This window comes from Mauremys reevesii, linkage group 14, assembly GCF_016161935.1.
Source record: "Mauremys reevesii isolate NIE-2019 linkage group 14, ASM1616193v1, whole genome shotgun sequence".
NCBI classification, from domain to species: domain Eukaryota; kingdom Metazoa; phylum Chordata; order Testudines; family Geoemydidae; genus Mauremys; species Mauremys reevesii.
In genome coordinates this window covers 15,112,333-15,126,919 of record NC_052636.1, presented here as the reverse complement: position 1 = coordinate 15,126,919, position 14,587 = coordinate 15,112,333, and the positions used below count along the sequence as shown (strand labels likewise).

The following is a 14,587-nucleotide window of genomic DNA, read 5'->3' as shown; positions in this document are numbered from 1 at the left end:
GCCCCTCACTCCCGACCCGCAGCCCCTGCCAGCCCAGCCCTGCCGGTGCCCCCCAAGCCCTGCCGGTGCCCCTCACTCCCGACCCGCAGCCCCTGCCAGCCCAGCCCTGCCAGTGCCCCCCAAGCCCTGCCGGTGCCCCTCACTCCCGACCCGCAGCCCCTGCCAGCCCAGCCCTGCCGGTGCCCCTCACTCCCGACCCGCAGCCCCTGCCAGCCCAGCCCTGCCGGTGCCCCTCACTCCCGACCCGCAGCCCCTGCCAGCCCAGCCCCTAGTCCCGCCCGGCTCCGGCTCTCCGGGTTCATGGCAGGTCTTGACGCCGGTTTCCCAGAACGAGGTTTATTCTTAGCTCCCAGCGAGATAAACAATTCGGGGCGACCTGCTCCTGGAGCCGCCCCCTCCCCTTCCCACAATCCTCTCCCCCCGGGACATCAGCAGTGACCTCACAAGGGCTCTGCCCTGGCACTGCTGCCCCCCCCCGGTGAGCCGCTCTCTGCCCCCCCAGCACTGCCCCCGATGCCCCAGGGACCCCCCCTTCCACCCTCCGGCCCGGCAGCCCCCCCGAGGGCATGTCTGCGGCCAGGCCGCCCCTCGCCACCCTCCTCCTGGTGGCCCTGAATGTGGGTCTCTACCTGCACCCCCTGGGGTCCCCCGAAAACACCTGCCTCAGCGTGCAGGGGGTCTGGGCGCTCGGCCAGTGGCAGCGCCTCCTGCTGGCCCCCTTCCACCACCTGGGCTGGGGGCACCTGGGGCTGAACATGGGGGCGCTGCTGTGGCTGGGGGCAGGGCTGGAGGGGAGGGTGGGCAGCGCCCGGGCGGGCTGGATCCTGGGGGGCATGACGCTGCTGGGGGGGCTGGTCCATCTAGGGCTGAACGCGGGGCTGGCGGCCGTCCTGCGAGACCCCCGGCGCCGGGAACACTGTGCCGTGGGCTTCTCAGGTAGGGAGCCTGGGCCCTGCTGGGATGGGACCCAGGAGTCCTGGCTCCCAGCCCCCCCTGCTCTAACCACCAGCCCCCACTCCCCTCCCAGGGCTGGGGAGAGAACCCAGGAGTCCTGGCTCCCTGCCCCCCCTGCTCTAACCACCAGCCCCCACTCCCCTCCCAGGGCTGGGGAGAGAACCCAGGAGTCCTGGCTCCCAGCCCCCCCTGCTCTAACCACCAGCCTCCCTCCCCTCCCAGAGCCAGGGAGAGAACCCAGGAGTCCTGGCTCCCAGCCCCCTGCTCTAACCACCAGCCCCACTCCTCCCAGAGCCGGGAGGACCCAGGAGTCCTGGCTCCCTGACCCCCCCTGCTCTAACCCACCAGCCCCCACTCCCCTCCCAGAGCCGGGGAGAGAACCCAGGAGTCCTGGCTCCCAGCCCCCCCTGCTCTAACCCACCAGCCCCCACTCCCCTCCCAGAGCCGGGGGGAGGACCCAGGCGTCCTGCTTTACCAGTCCGATCCCCCCCACCCCCTTTTGCAGGGGTCATCTTCTCTCTGGAAGCCATGGAGGGTCTCCTAGCGCCCGTCACCATAGTAACCCTGGGCAGCGTCACCATAACGACCAGATGGCTCTGCCTGGCTGAGTGCTGCACCGTGACCCTGCTGTACCCCAGGTGGGCGCTAGGGGGCGCCACGGGGCAAAGGGCGGGATGGGGGGCTCAGCACGGGGCGGGGGGGGAGGGGCAGCGGGCACTGTGGGGCTGGTGGGCTGCCGGGCCGGGGGGGGGGGAGGCGGTGCGGTGGGGCAGGAGTCGGGGCAGGGGGCCGGTTGGAGAATAGGGGGCCGGGGTAGGAGGGCAGGCAGGGGGTGCAGGGGGCGGCGCCAGGGTGTCTATGGGGCAGAGAGAGGGTCAGGGGGCTCCGTGGGGCGGATGACGCTGTGGGGCAAGGCAGGGGGGTTGTCGGGAAGGGGGGCTGCAGGGCAGGAGGTGGGACAGTGGGTGGGGCAGAGGGCACTGTGGGGCAGTGCAGGGGTCGCTGTGGGGCAGGAGGCAGGGCAGGAGGCAGGTTGAGGATAGGGGAGGGGTAGGAGGGCAGGCAGGGGGAGCTGTGGGGCAGGGCAGGGGTCACAGTGGGGCAGGAGGTACGGCAGAGGGCCCTGTGGGGCAGGGGGCGGGGCCGGGGTGGCTGTGGGGCAGGGAGGGGCAGGGGGCTCTGTGGGGCGGATGACGCTGTGGGGCAAGGCAGGGGGTTGTCGGGAAGGGGGCTGCAGGGCAGGAGGTGGGACAGAGGGTGGGGCAGAGGGCCCTGTGGGGCAGTGCAGGGTCGCTGTGGGGCAGGAGGCAGGGCAGGAGGCAGGTTGAGGATAGGGGCGGGGTAGGAGGGCAGGCAGGGGGAGCTGTGGGGCCGGGCAGGGGTCACAGTGGGGCAGGAGGTAAGGCAGAGGGCCCGGTGGGGCAGGGGGCGGGGCCAGGGGGGCGGTGGGGCCGGGAGAGGGGCAGGGGGCTCTGTGGGGCAGGGCAGGGGTCACAGTGGGGCAGGAGGCAGGGCAGAGGGCGCTGTGGGGCAGGGGGCTCCGTGGGGCAGGGCAGGGGTCACAGTGGGGCAGGAGGCAGGGCAGAGGGCGCTGTGGGGCAGGGGGCTCCGTGGGGCAGGGGTCACAGTGGGGCAAGGCAGGGGGGTTGTGGGACAGGGGGCACAGCGCTGCCCCACTCTAACCCCCATCTCTCCTCCACAGCAGCTCCTTGACAGGCCACCTGTCTGGAATGCTGGTGGGCGTGGCTCTCGCGGCCACGCCCCTCGGATTGGCCACGCCCCTCTTCACCTGCTTATGATGGGACCACAGCTCTGATGGCAGAATCATCCCCACCCCCCCGCCAGGGGGCGCCCTGCATCCAAACCCACCGTGAGTGACAGCACCTCTGGGAGTGGGGGGCTGGGAGCCCGGACTCCTGGGTTCTCTCCCCGGCTCTGGGAGGGGAGTGAGGGCTGGTGGTTAGAGCAGGGGGGGCTGGGAGCCAGGACTCCTGGGTTCTCTCCCCAGCTCTGGGAGGGGAGTGGGGGCCGGTGGGTTAGAGCAGGGGGGGCTGGGAGCCCGGACTCCTGGGTTCTCTCCCGGCGTTGGGAGGGGAGTGGGGGTGGTTAGAACAGGGGGCGTGGGAGGCAGGAAGCCAGGACTCCTGGGTTCTCTCCCCGGCTCTGGGAGGGGAGTGAGGGCTGGTGGTTAGAGCAGGGGGGCGGGGAGCCAGGACTCCTGGGTTCTCTCCCTGGCTCTGGGAGGGGAGTGGGGGCTGGTGGGTCAGAGCAGGGGGGGCTGGGAGCCAGGACTCCTGGGTTCTCTCCCCGGCTCTGGGAGGGGAGGGGTGTGTGTATTTGTGACACTGGGTGGCCCACCAGGCCCCTTGGCCAGCCTGGGGGGCCTGGTGCAGCAGAGGCTGGAGGGGAGCAGCTGCCCCCCCAAATCTAACAGCCCGTCTCTCCGTCCCCGCAGGCCCAGCCCGGAGCCGTCGGAGCCGCCAGCCCCACTGCCCCCCGGCCCAGCCCGGCCTCACGGCACCAGTTTGGCTCCAGGCCTGTTTTGTCAACTGGCTCTGGTGCTGTTTGTAGGTAAACACGCCTGGCCCGCGTCTCAGAGCCCCTCTGTTTCCACTGCACACAGCGGGCGGCTGCCCCACGCCCGGCCCGCCCCAGGGCGGGGACTGGCTGGCTCAGGGGGGCAGGGAGAAGGCCGGGCAGAGCAAACATCCCGTGACCCGAGGGCACAGTGCCCCGTGTGGCCACACGCGTCGGCGTTGTGCAACCAAGTGCCAAGCGCGTGAGCGGTTGTTGGTGCCAGGCCCAGGGGCGGGCGCGGGGACCCGCTAGCATCAGCTGGATAAGGCCAGAGCGCCTGAGGTCAGGGTGCGAAGTGTGCCCGTTGGCTGAGGGGGCCTGGGCGAGCCCAAGAGAAAGTTCACGTGGGCATGCGGGAGGGCAAGTGTGTGAGAGTGCACTAGTGTGCGAGGGCCACGGCACAAGCAGTGTGCGAGAGATGAGGGGCATACGGGGGGAGACGTGCGAGGCATTGCACATGCGGGCGAGAGCATTTGTGGACGTTGAGCCGTGCAAGGGGAGAGAGCAGCAGCCAGGATCACCAGGGAACGTGCGAGAGACGTGCAGTGTCAGCAGGCAGGGCTGGTGCGGAAGCACGAGATTGCAGCAGCGCTCGTGTAGCATCACAAGCGTGATCAAGACACACCCAGTGTCACAGCTGCACACCCACAGGCTCACAAGCACCTGTGAAATGCAAGCTGCCTGCGCACAACCGACCCAAAACACACGCCCGGGTAGGAGTGGGGGAGATGCTAAGCACATGGCCACCCTGCCATGAGGCCAGGACATGCACGTGCACACTCCCACATGCACAGGATCGCACGTGCTTGTGAGTGCGTCAGTGCTCACACTTGGGGGGCCAACAGCGCACGAGCACATTAGCAGGCAAGCTCATTGCGGGCCACACAACCACAGGCATGTGTGAGGTCACAAGCGCACTGCATGCACAATCACAGGCAGCTGCACAGGGTCAGAAGGGCTTGCACGGGGTCCCAAGCACGCTGCACGCAACCTCACAAGCGCACGTGCTGGATCACAAACACACTGCATGCACAATCACAAGTGCACACACCAGATTACAAGTGCACTGCATGCACAAATCACAAGTGCACCATCACAAGCGCACTGCATGTAAAATCACAAGTGCACATGCCAGATCACAAGCACACGATCACCAGTGCACCCACAGGCAAAAATCACAAGCGCACGCACAAAATCACAAGCGCATGCACAGGTTCACAAGTGATTTTGCAAGCAGGTACACAAGTGCATGATCACAAGCACACTGCATGCAAAATCACAAGCACATGCACAGGGTCACAAGCATGCTGCATGCACAAATCACAAGTGCACATGCCGGATCACAAGCACCCGATCACCAGTGCACCCACATGCAAAATCAAGTGCATGCACAGGATCACAAGTGTACCCGCTGGCAAAATCACAAGTGCGTGCACAAGGTCTCAAACGGGGCCCAGCGCATTAGCGGGCCCCCCCTCAGCCTATCAGGTGACAGGAGCCACTGGATTGGGAGTCCCACCCAGAGTGCCTGGGCAGGGGGCACAGGAGGGCCAGCGGGGGACTCGGGTCCCCCCCCCCACACAGGACAGCAGCCGCAAAGGTCCAATATAGATTTTATAGAGCGATCTCGAGAGAACCATTTCCAGCGCCAAAAACGTCTCTATATATTAAAAAGATCATTCACTTTTCTCTCAGAAAAATACTGCCAGCGCGGCCCCTTGTTCCGGGGGGCAGGATGGGGACGAAGCGTGGGCCCCCCCCAAACCCAGGAGGGGGTGTGAAGCTGAGCGAGGGGATATTTGTCCGAAGCGGCAGTGGGGTGTGTGTGATCTCCCACGGGCGGGGCGCCCCAGGGGAGGAGCTGGCTGGTTAAATGGGGGGGTTGGGATGGCCAAGATTTTGGCAGCAGCGGCTGGGGGCGTCCTGGGGCTGGAAAAGGATCCGGAGTGGAGAGGAAACTGACAAAGAAATTAGCAAATGGTGGCGCAGGAAGGAGCCAGGACTCCTGGGTTCTCTCCCCGGCTCTGGGAGGGGAGTGGGGGCTGGTGGGTCAGAGCAGGGGGGGCTGGGAGCCAGGACTCCTGGGTTCTCTCCCCGGCTCTGGGAGGGGAGTGGGGGCTGGTGGGTTAGAGCAGGGGGGGCTGGGAGCCAGGACTCCTGGGGTTCTCTCCCCGGCTCTGGGAGGGGAGTGGGGGCTGGTGGGTCAGAGCAGGGGGGGCTGGGAGCCAGGACTCCTGGGTTCTCTCCCCAGCGCTTGCAGCAGAGGGGGGGGCAGCCCTCGGTGCAGGTGTAGCTCGGGGTCCCCTCCCCGCTTAGCACACGCCGTCGAGGGAGACAGTCCGTGCTGGGGATGCCGCTATGGGGCTGGGATCTGGGGCGCCCAGTGGCTCCGGCTAGCCCCCCCCGGGGGGGAGGGGAGTGATTCGAGGGCCAGCAGCTGGGAGGGGGAGCCTGAAGGCCGGGCCAGGTTCCCCCACCCCTGTTTCGGGAGTAGGGGGGCTGGAATGCGGGGGGCTGCGAGGAAGCAGCTGGCCAGGGATGGGGTGACAGGAGAGGGGAGGGGTGGTGAGGAGCCAGGACTCCTGGGTTCCGCCCCACGAAGAGGGGCTGGGGCTGCACGGTCAGTGGGTCTGGGTGGGGAGTATCTCACTTGGGCAGAGCCTAGACTGCGGTGGGGTCAGAGCGGCTCAGAGGGGGACAGCTCAGCCCCCCAGAAAAGGCAGAGTGCCGGGTGGAGCCCAGCCCCCCAGGGTGGAGCCCCCCAGAGATTCCAGCCCCTCAGGGATCTCAGCCCCCCAGGGCGGAGCCCCCTAGAGATTCCAGCCCTCAAGGATCCCAGCCCCCCCAGGGTGGAGCCCCCCAGAGATTCCAGCCCTCAAGGATCCCAGCCCCCTCCATGGTGGAGCCCCCCAGAGATTCCAGCCCTCAAGGATCCCAGCCCCCCCAGGGTGGAGCCCCCTAGAGATTCCAGCCCCTCAAGGATCCCAGCCCCCCAGGGTGGAGCCCCCCAGAGATTCCAGCCCTCAAGGATCCCAGCCCCCCAGGGTGGAGCTCCCCAGAGATTCCAGCCCCTCAGGGATCCCAGCCCCCCCAGGGTGGAGCCCCCCAGAGATTCCAGCCCCTCAGGGATCCCAGCCCCCCAGGGCGGAGCCCCCCAGAGATTCCAGCCCCTCAAGGATCCCAGCCCCCCCATGGCGGAGCCCCCCAGAGATTCCAGCCCCTCAGGGATCCCAGCCCCCCCAGGGTGGAGCCCCCCAGAGATTCCAGCCCCTCAGGGATCCCAGCCCCCCAGGGCGGAGCCCCCCAGAGATTCCAGCCCCTCAGGGATCCCAGCCCCCCCCATGGTGGAGCCCCCCAGAGATCCCAGCCCCTCAGGGATCCCAGCCCCCCAGGGCAGAGCCCACACTCATCCCAGCCCCTAGGGCTCCCTTTCCCAGCATGCCCTGCTGAAAAATCCCCACCGAGACTACAAGTCCCAGAATGCCTCGGTGCTGGGCCCAGAACCTCTCTTCAAGGGCCAGCTCTCCTCCGGGCCGGTTCCCTTAGAAGCCATCGCAGTAGTTAAAGCACTTGGTCCAGCCCATCCCCACGGCGTCGGGGCTGCGCAGCCGGAAGCCGGTGTGGGGGGGGGTGGGGGGGGTGGCTGCAGCGGCCTGCCCCCTGCTGGATGGGCACTTCCTGCCCGGAGCAGCCGTCCGGGCACCTCGCTATAAGAAGGGGTTGGTGGCTGGATGCTTGATGACGAAGGGCGGGGAGGGAGCTGCCGTCTGGGGGGACAAAGGGGGGTTAGGGAGACGGGGCACAGGCGGCAGCAGACAGACGGGCGGCTGTAACTGCTCACACAGTCAGACACCAACACCAGTCGGATCCCCGACTCGTACCCCATAACCCAGCCCAGACCCCAGGTCCAAGGCTGCTTGTCAGCCGGGCTCCACGGAGAGGGAGCCGACGCAGGGGCCAGGGAATGCAGAAACCAGCAAGGAGGGCGCCCCACTGTGCGGATGATGGGACAGATCTGATCTGCGCGATTGGGTGAGTCAGCAGAGCGGCTCTGCCCTAGGGAAACAATGCTGGGACCTGGCGCTCCAGCTTCGCTGTGGGGCTGCTGAAGCCAGAACCCCCTGGAAAGCAGGGGAAGATGCCAAACCCCGGCAGGGCCCCACTGCAACCCGACCGGCTAGGAATGCGATGGTCCTCACCATAAAGGGATTGGTGGAGATCCCGATCGGCGGCCCCACTTGCGCTGCAGCAAACCCATCAAAACTGGAACCTGCAGGGGGAGAGATCAGCTGGCAGAGAACCCAGGAGTCCTGACTCCCCCCGCCCCGCTCTAACCCACCAGCCCCCACTCCCCTCCCAGAGCCGGGGAGAGAACCCAGGAGTCCTGGCTCCCAGCCCCCTGCTGTAACCCACAAGCCCCCACTCCTCCCAGCGCCGGGGGGAGAACCCAGGAGTCCTGGCTCCCAGCCCCCTGCTCTAACCCACCAGCCCCACTCCTCCCAGAGCCGGGAGAACACAGGTGTCCTGGCTCCCAGCCCCCCGCTCTAACCCCCAGCCCCCACTCCCCTCCCAGCGCCGGGGAGAGAACCCAGGAGTCCTGGCTCCCAGCCCCCCTGCTCTAACCCACCAGCCCCCACTCCCCTCCCAGAGCCGGGGAGAACCCAGGAGTCCTGGCTCCCAGCCCCCCTGCTCTACCCCACCAGCCCCCCCTCCCCTCCCAGCGCCGGGAACGGGACCCAGGCGTCCTGACGGGGGCTCACCTGGCGCGGTGCCGTTGGGCTGGAAGGGGTTGGTGCTGGGCCGGGCGGGCGGGGCGGCGGGCGGGGCGAAGGGGTTGGCGTAGGCTGGAAGAGAGGGTGGCACGGGAGAGGTGGCTCATTGCTACTGGCTGCCGACGGGCGTTAGCGCCCCCCCGGGCCAAAGCAAAAGCCACCTACCCCCGTAGGCGGGCGCGGGGCCGGGCGGGGGCAGGGCCGCCGGCTGGCTCAGGCTCCCGAAGAGGCTGCGGAGGAGAGAGACGGTGTTAGCCAAACCCACTGGGGTGGGGGGAGCGCTGAGACACCCCCCCTCCCTCCCCCACCCAGAGCGGGTCACCCACAATGCACCTGGGTTTCCCCACGGTCCTGAGCCTGCAGGCCAGGGGTCAGCCACGCCCCCTGGCCAGTCTCCTGGGGTCCCCCCGCCCAGGGGCCACCGGGGCGGGGTCTGGAGAAGGGGTTAATACCTGCTGGGTGCTCCGCCCATGTCCGGGATCCCGCTGCCAGGGTGGCTGGAGGGGGAGGCGCCAAAGCCGCTCACCTGGGCACCCCCTGCTGGCACAGAAGGGAACAGCGCGGTCACCCCCGCCAAGGCGCACGCCCTCCCTCCGGGGGTCGGGGCAGTGGGTGCAGCTTGCAGGCGCCAGGTCGCCCCGGCCCCACTGCACCCCTCACCCGGGAGAGGCCAGGGAGCAGCGCCAGCCCCCCGTGCCCATGCCAGGCACCGCTGCACTCCTCAGGGGAACGTTATGTTTATATTAACTCCCAACTAAACTCAAATTGATTTTCCCCGTCCTCAGCCTGCAGCCAACTTCACATGCTGGGGAGAGAACCCAGGAGTCCTGGCTCCCAGCCCCCCTGCTCTAACCACCAGCCCCCCCTCCCCTCCCCTCCCAGAGCTGGGGAGAGAACCCAGGAGTCCTGGCTCCCAGCCCCCACTGCTCTAACCACCAGCCCCCTCCTCCCAGAGCTGGGAGAGAACCCAGGAGTCCTGGAGCCCAGCACCCCCTGCTCTAACCACCAGCCCCCACTCCCCTCCCAGAGCCAGGGAGAGAACCCAGGAGTCCTGGCTCCCCGCCCCCCCTGCTCTAACCACCAGCCCCCACTCCCCTCCCAGAGCCGGGGAGAGAACCCAGGAGTCCTGACCCCTAAGTCCCGTATCCCAAGGGAGAAGCAAACCACGATCATTATCTCACCAAAGCTGTAACCGCCTGGGACTGTCCGACTGGCTGGGAACAGGAAGCAGAGAGCAAAGGGTTAAAGCAAGAGAGATCCCAGGGAAGGCCCCCCCAGCAGAGCTAGGGGGACCCCAGAAATACCCAGCCAAAGAGGGGGAGCAGGGGACGATCCCCACATGGGACAACCATTCACCTGCACATTCCCAGCTGAGATAGACTAATGGCTGGCCCATCATCATGAGCCGGGGAGAGAACCCAGGAGTCCTGGCTCCCAGCCCCCCCTGCTCTAACCCACCAGCCCCCACTCACCTCCCAGAGCCGGGGAGAGAACCCAGCAGTCCTGGCTCCCAGCCCCCCTGCTCTAACCACCAGCCCCCACTCCCTTCCCAGAGCCGGGGAGAGAACCCAGGAGTCCTGGCTCCCAGCCCCCCCTGCTCCAACCCACCAGCCCCCACTGCCCTCCCGGCGCCGGGGAGAGAACCCAGGAGTCCTGGCTCCCAGCCCCACCTGCTCTAACCCACCAGCCCCCACTGCCCTCCCAGAGCCGGGAGAGAACCCAGGAGTCCTGGCTCCCAGCCCCCCTGCTCTGACCCACCAGCCCCCACTCCCCTCCCGGTGCCGGGGAGAGAACCAAAGAGTCCTGGCCACACCTCTGCTCTACCCACTACACCGTGTTTCGCCTCTCTCTGACGCACGGAAGGCCTGGGCAGCGGGAGGGGCAGGGGGGGCGTTACCTGCGGCTGTCGGCTGGGTGTGGAATGGCACCGATGCCCCCCCGAAGGCCGACGCTACCGGGCTGCACCCAAAGGCATCAAAATTGGCAAAGGCAGCGTGGGCTGGAGCCTGGCCTGGGAAGGACACAGGAGGTCAGCCAGCTCCCAGCCTGCACTACCCAGTATCACCACATGGGGGTGTGTGTCTCTCTAGCTCAGTGCTCTATGGTCAGCCAGCTCCCAGCCTGCACTACCCAGTATCACCACATGGGGGCCTCACTAGCTCAGCGCTCTATGGTCAGCTAGCTCCCAGCCTGCACTACCCAGCATCACCACATAGGGGTCTCTCTAGCTCAGCACTCTATGGTCAGCCAGCTCCCAGCCTGCACTACCCAGTATCACCACATGGGGGCCTCACTAGGTCAGCGCTCTATGGTCAGCCAGCTACCAGCCTGCACTACCCTGTATCACCACATGGGGGCCTCACTAGCTCAGAGCTCTATGGTCAGCCAGCTCCCAGCCTGCACTACCCAGTATCACCACATGGGGGCCTCACTAGGTCAGCGCTCTATGGTCAGCCAGCTACCAGCCTGCACTACCCAGTTTGACCACCTGGGGGCCTCACTAGCTCAGAGCTCTATGGTCAGCCAGCTCCCAGCCTGCACTACCCAGTATCACCACATGGGGGCCTCACTAGGTCAGCGCTCTATGGTCAGCCAGCTACCAGCCTGCACTACCCTGTATTACCACATGGGGGCCTCACTAGCTCAGAGCTCTATGGTCAGCCAGCTCCCAGCCTGCACTACCCTGTATCACCACATGGGGGCCTCACTAGCTCAGAGCTCTATGGTCAGCCAGCTCCCAGCCTGCACTACCCTGTATCACCACATGGGGGCCTCACTAGCTCAGAGCTCTATGGTCAGCCAGCTCCCAGCCTGTACTACCCAGTATCACCACATAGGGGTCTCTCTAGCTCAGCACTCTATGGTCAGCCAGCTCCCAGCCTGTACTACCCAGCATCACCACATAGGGGTCTCTCTAGCTCAGCACTCTATGGTCAGCCAGCTCCCAGCCTGTACTACCCAGCATCACCACATGGGGGGGTATCTCTCTAGCCTCTATGGTGCCTCCCAGCTTGCACTGCCCAGTATCACCACACGGGGGCGCCGCTCTAGCTGCTCTCACTAGCGCTGTATGGCTGGCGCGGGCACAGAGCAGCAGGGCCTGTGGCTCCCCTGCCCCCCATACTTACCCGGGAAGGCAGGGAACATGGCGAAGGCTGGGGCCGGCTGGGGGGCGGCGAAAGGGTCCCCGCCGATATCCGCCAGGAGGTCCGTGCTGGCTTTCTTGGCCGGCTGGGGGGTGCGCTGGTGTGGCAGGCGGGGCTGGCCCGAGGTCTGAGAGACACAACTGGTAACAGGCCTGGGGCCGCGGCGTCCTGGCTCCCAGCCCCACCCACTCTAACCACCAGACCCCCACTCCCCTCCCACAGACAGGGAGAGAACCCAGGAGTCCTGGCTCCCAGCCCCCCCTTCTCTAACCCACCAGCCCCCACTCCCCTCCCACAGACAGGGAGAGAACCCAGGGGTCCTGGCTCCCAGCCCGCCCTGCTCTAACCACCAGCCCCCACTCCCCTCCCAGAGCCGGGGAGAGAACCCAGGAGTCCTGGCTCCCAGCCGCCCCTGCTCCAACCCACCAGCCCCCACTCCCCTCCCACAGACAGGGAGAGAACCCAGGAGTCCTGGCTCCCAGCCCCCCCTGCTCTAACCCACCAGCCCCCACTCCCCTCCCAGAGCCAAGGAGAGAACCCAGGAGTCCTGGCTCCCAGCCGCTCCTGCTCTAACCCACCAGTCCCCATTCCCCTCCCAGAGTCGGGGAGAAAACCCAGGAGTCCTGGCTCCCAGCCCCCACTTCTCTAACCCACCTGCCCCCACTCCCCTCCCAGAGCCGGGGAGAGAACCCAGGAGTCCTGGCTCCCAGCCCCTCTGCTCTGACCCACCAGCCCCCACTCCCCTCCTACAGCCGGGGAGAGAACCCAGGAGTCCTGGCTCCCAGCCCTAACCACTAGACCCCACCCCCCTCCCAGAGCGGGGGAGAGAACCCAGGAGTCCTGGCTTACCCGGCCGGATCCGGCAGCTGTGAGGACTGCTCCCGAGTCCCCTAGAAGGGTCTGCTGGGGCTTCACCTCTGGGGTGGAGCTCTGGCTGGCCAGGGAAGCAGCGCCCTTGGCTTGATCCGGCGAGACGTACCTGCAGGGGGAGCCAGAAAGACACATTGCCAGCACCAGCCACAGGGACACCCGCAACCACGGTCAGAGAACCTTGGGGGCCTATGAAAATAGGATGGCAGCAGGATTTGAGCAGCCAGGACTCCTGGGTTCTCTCCCCGGCTCCGGGGTAGATCAAGAACGCCAAGGAGCAGGAACTGTGTCCCTCCACTGCACCCACGGGAGAGGCTGAAGGGGTGTGAGGCCAAGTTTGCGGGAAACCAGGGACAGCCCCCTCCTCTCCCGACCCCACTCGTCCGCCGCTCCGCTCTTACCATCGCTTCTTCTCGTATTTCTCCTGCAAGAACTCCTTCACTTTCTGTGGGTCCCTGGAGTCCGGGAGCAGCGACGTGCGGGGATCGAAGGAGCCCAGCCAAACCTTCCGGCAGGCCTAGGGCCAGCAAGACTTTGTTAGACAAAGGAGGCTGGGAGCCCGGACGCCTGGGTTCTCTCCCTGGCTCTGGGAGGGGAGTGGGGGCTGGTGGGTCAGAGCAGGGAGCGCTGGGAGCCAGGACTCCTGGGTTCTTTCCCTGGCTCTGAGAGGGGAGTGGGGGCTGGTGGGTTAGAGCAGGGGGGCTGGGAGCCAGGACTCCTGGGTTCTCTCCCCGGCTCTGGGAGGGCAGTGGGGGCTGGTGGGTTAGAGCAGGAGGGCTGGGAGCCAGGACTCCTGGGTTCTATGTGCAGTGGGCTCTCAGCTCGGCACTGGTGTAACACAGGAAATCGAGACCCGTCCCTGGCCTCTCACCTCGTTGCCGCGGGCCTGCAGGAACAGCACCTCGGGCTCGGTGAAGGTGGTCATGGAAATGGATTTGACGCGGTGCGGGGGGTTCAGGCCCCGGCTGCAACAGAGACAAGGATTACGGCTCTGCCTCTCCGGCCAGCCCGAGGAGCCCGCCGGGCTCTGGGGCTGGGAGGACCTGGCCGGAGCCCCCCTCCCTGAGAACCCAGGCGTCCTGGTTTCCAGGCCACGCACTGAAGGAGAATGAGGCCGAGGCCTGGGAAGGCCCAAGGTGCCCCGTGGCCCGGTCCTGCCCCCCTCGGCAATGGACTGCGTGATGGGACATTCAGCAGGGGAGCTGCAGGCTGCGGCGCTGCCCCTGGGGGGCGCCGGGGGGGGGCCATGTGAGCCCCCCCCGGAGAAGGCAGGAGGATCCCCCCCAGGAGCAGGAAACGGGGCTACAGGAGCCCCCCTCCCCCCGTGTGAGGTGGGGCAGGAAGGGTGGGATCAGATGGGGGCTGAGGTGAGGATGGGTCCCAGAAGCCCCGCCCATTTATTGACCCCGCCCCCACTCACACTAAGCCCCGCCCCGCTCACATCGCCCCGATCACATGAAGCCCCGCCCCTGCCCGTAGCCCCGCCCCGAGCAGCCCGTGCGCGCGAAGCCCCGCCCCAGTCACAGCGCCCCGAGCACACGAAGCCCCGCCCCCCGCGCGTAGCCCCGCCCCCACTCACAGCGCCCCCGAGCAGCCCGTGCACACGAAGCTGCCCAGCGGGATGTCCACGTAGGTGACGCCGCGCTGGCCGCACTCGAAGCAGAGGCGGTTGCCGGGCCCGGAGCCCACCAGGTCCCTGACGCGGCGGGACCAGACCTCGGACTCCGCGTCCCGCGGGGCGCCGGGCTTCCTGCCCCCGGACCCGGCCGCCATCAGCCCCCCGCCCGCCTGCTGTCAGCGGGGCCGCGCCGCCCGAGCGCACTGCGCAGGCGCCAGCTCCCCCCACCGCGCTTCCGCGCGTGCGCAACCGTCCCACCCCGTTTCCGTTAGTCGCCAGTGCGCCTGCGCCCCGAACCCGCCCTCACTGGCTCGCCACAGCGCGTCTGCTACCGCCCCCGTTCGACTGCGCGTGCGTTTGACGGGTGGGGCGGCACGTGCGGCCAGCTTGCTGTTCTATGGCGCCTGCGCCACGTCCAGCGCGCTCCTCTGCTGCGCATGCCCCGGAGGAGGGCTGCCCGTTCCCTCGCTTTTTTTTTTTTACAGCGCATGCGCCAATTTCTCCTGAGGCGCGAAGCAGCCCTCACCCCACCCCCAGCGGCGAGGCGCGCGGCCCCAACGGCGTGGGCGGGGCCTCACCAACCGCCCGCGCGACCGTTCCAACCGCCGTTCCCGCCAAAACAGCCCCCCGACACCCAGGGGCCCCCCACC

The 14,587-nt window shown here is 67.5% G+C and overlaps 2 protein-coding genes across 4 annotated transcripts; one reads left to right on the top strand and one right to left on the bottom strand.

The window, feature by feature from the left end:
- The first annotated feature begins 469 nt into the window (after nt 1-469).
- Nucleotides 470-3,545, top strand: LOC120381699 (rhomboid-related protein 4-like). 2 transcript variants are annotated; one of them, XM_039499822.1, is made up of 4 exons: nt 470-936; nt 1,460-1,592; nt 2,660-2,824; nt 3,410-3,545. In XM_039499822.1, exons 1-3 carry the CDS (start codon nt 567-569, stop codon nt 2,751-2,753), a joined length of 597 nt encoding a protein of 198 aa, XP_039355756.1. In that variant the 5' UTR covers nt 470-566; the 3' UTR covers nt 2,754-2,824; nt 3,410-3,545. The 2 variants fall into 2 exon arrangements, with proteins under 2 accessions (XP_039355756.1, XP_039355755.1); XM_039499821.1 differs by having other exon boundaries at nt 471-936; nt 2,657-2,824.
- A 3,547-nt stretch (nt 3,546-7,092) lies between these two features.
- AGFG2 (ArfGAP with FG repeats 2) lies at nt 7,093-14,204 on the bottom strand. Of its 2 annotated transcripts, none has more exons than XM_039499817.1 (12): nt 13,899-14,204; nt 13,191-13,284; nt 12,721-12,836; nt 12,299-12,428; nt 11,432-11,576; nt 10,201-10,314; nt 9,485-9,517; nt 8,756-8,843; nt 8,469-8,533; nt 8,292-8,375; nt 7,731-7,801; nt 7,093-7,298 (listed from the first exon to the last, which is right to left on the bottom strand). In XM_039499817.1, the coding sequence occupies exons 1-12, from the start codon at nt 14,090-14,092 to the stop codon at nt 7,239-7,241; spliced, it is 1,194 nt and encodes a 397-aa protein (XP_039355751.1). In that variant the 5' UTR covers nt 14,093-14,204; the 3' UTR covers nt 7,093-7,238. The 2 variants fall into 2 exon arrangements, with proteins under 2 accessions (XP_039355751.1, XP_039355752.1); XM_039499818.1 differs by having other exon boundaries at nt 8,756-8,840; nt 13,899-14,201.
- Nucleotides 14,205-14,587: the final 383 nt, after the last annotated feature.

Excerpts from the sequence above, each read along its gene's own strand:
- LOC120381699 (XM_039499821.1), top strand. The coding sequence starts at position 567 with ATGTCTGCGGCCAGGCCGCCCCTCGCCACCCTCCTCCTGGTGGCCCTG. Across the intron at positions 937-1,459 it reads CTGTGCCGTGGGCTTCTCAG|GGGTCATCTTCTCTCTGGAA; the intron begins GTAGGGAGCCTG and ends CCCCTTTTGCAG. Across the intron at positions 1,593-2,656 it reads GTGACCCTGCTGTACCCCAG|CAGCTCCTTGACAGGCCACC; the intron begins GTGGGCGCTAGG and ends TCTCCTCCACAG.
- AGFG2 (XM_039499817.1), bottom strand. The coding sequence starts at position 14,092 with ATGGCGGCCGGGTCCGGGGGCAGGAAGCCCGGCGCCCCGCGGGACGCG. Across the intron at positions 13,285-13,898 it reads ACGGGCTGCTCGGGGGCGCT|CCGGGGCCTGAACCCCCCGC; the intron begins GTGAGTGGGGGC and ends TCTCTGTTGCAG. Across the intron at positions 12,837-13,190 it reads TGCAGGCCCGCGGCAACGAG|GCCTGCCGGAAGGTTTGGCT; the intron begins GTGAGAGGCCAG and ends TGCTGGCCCTAG.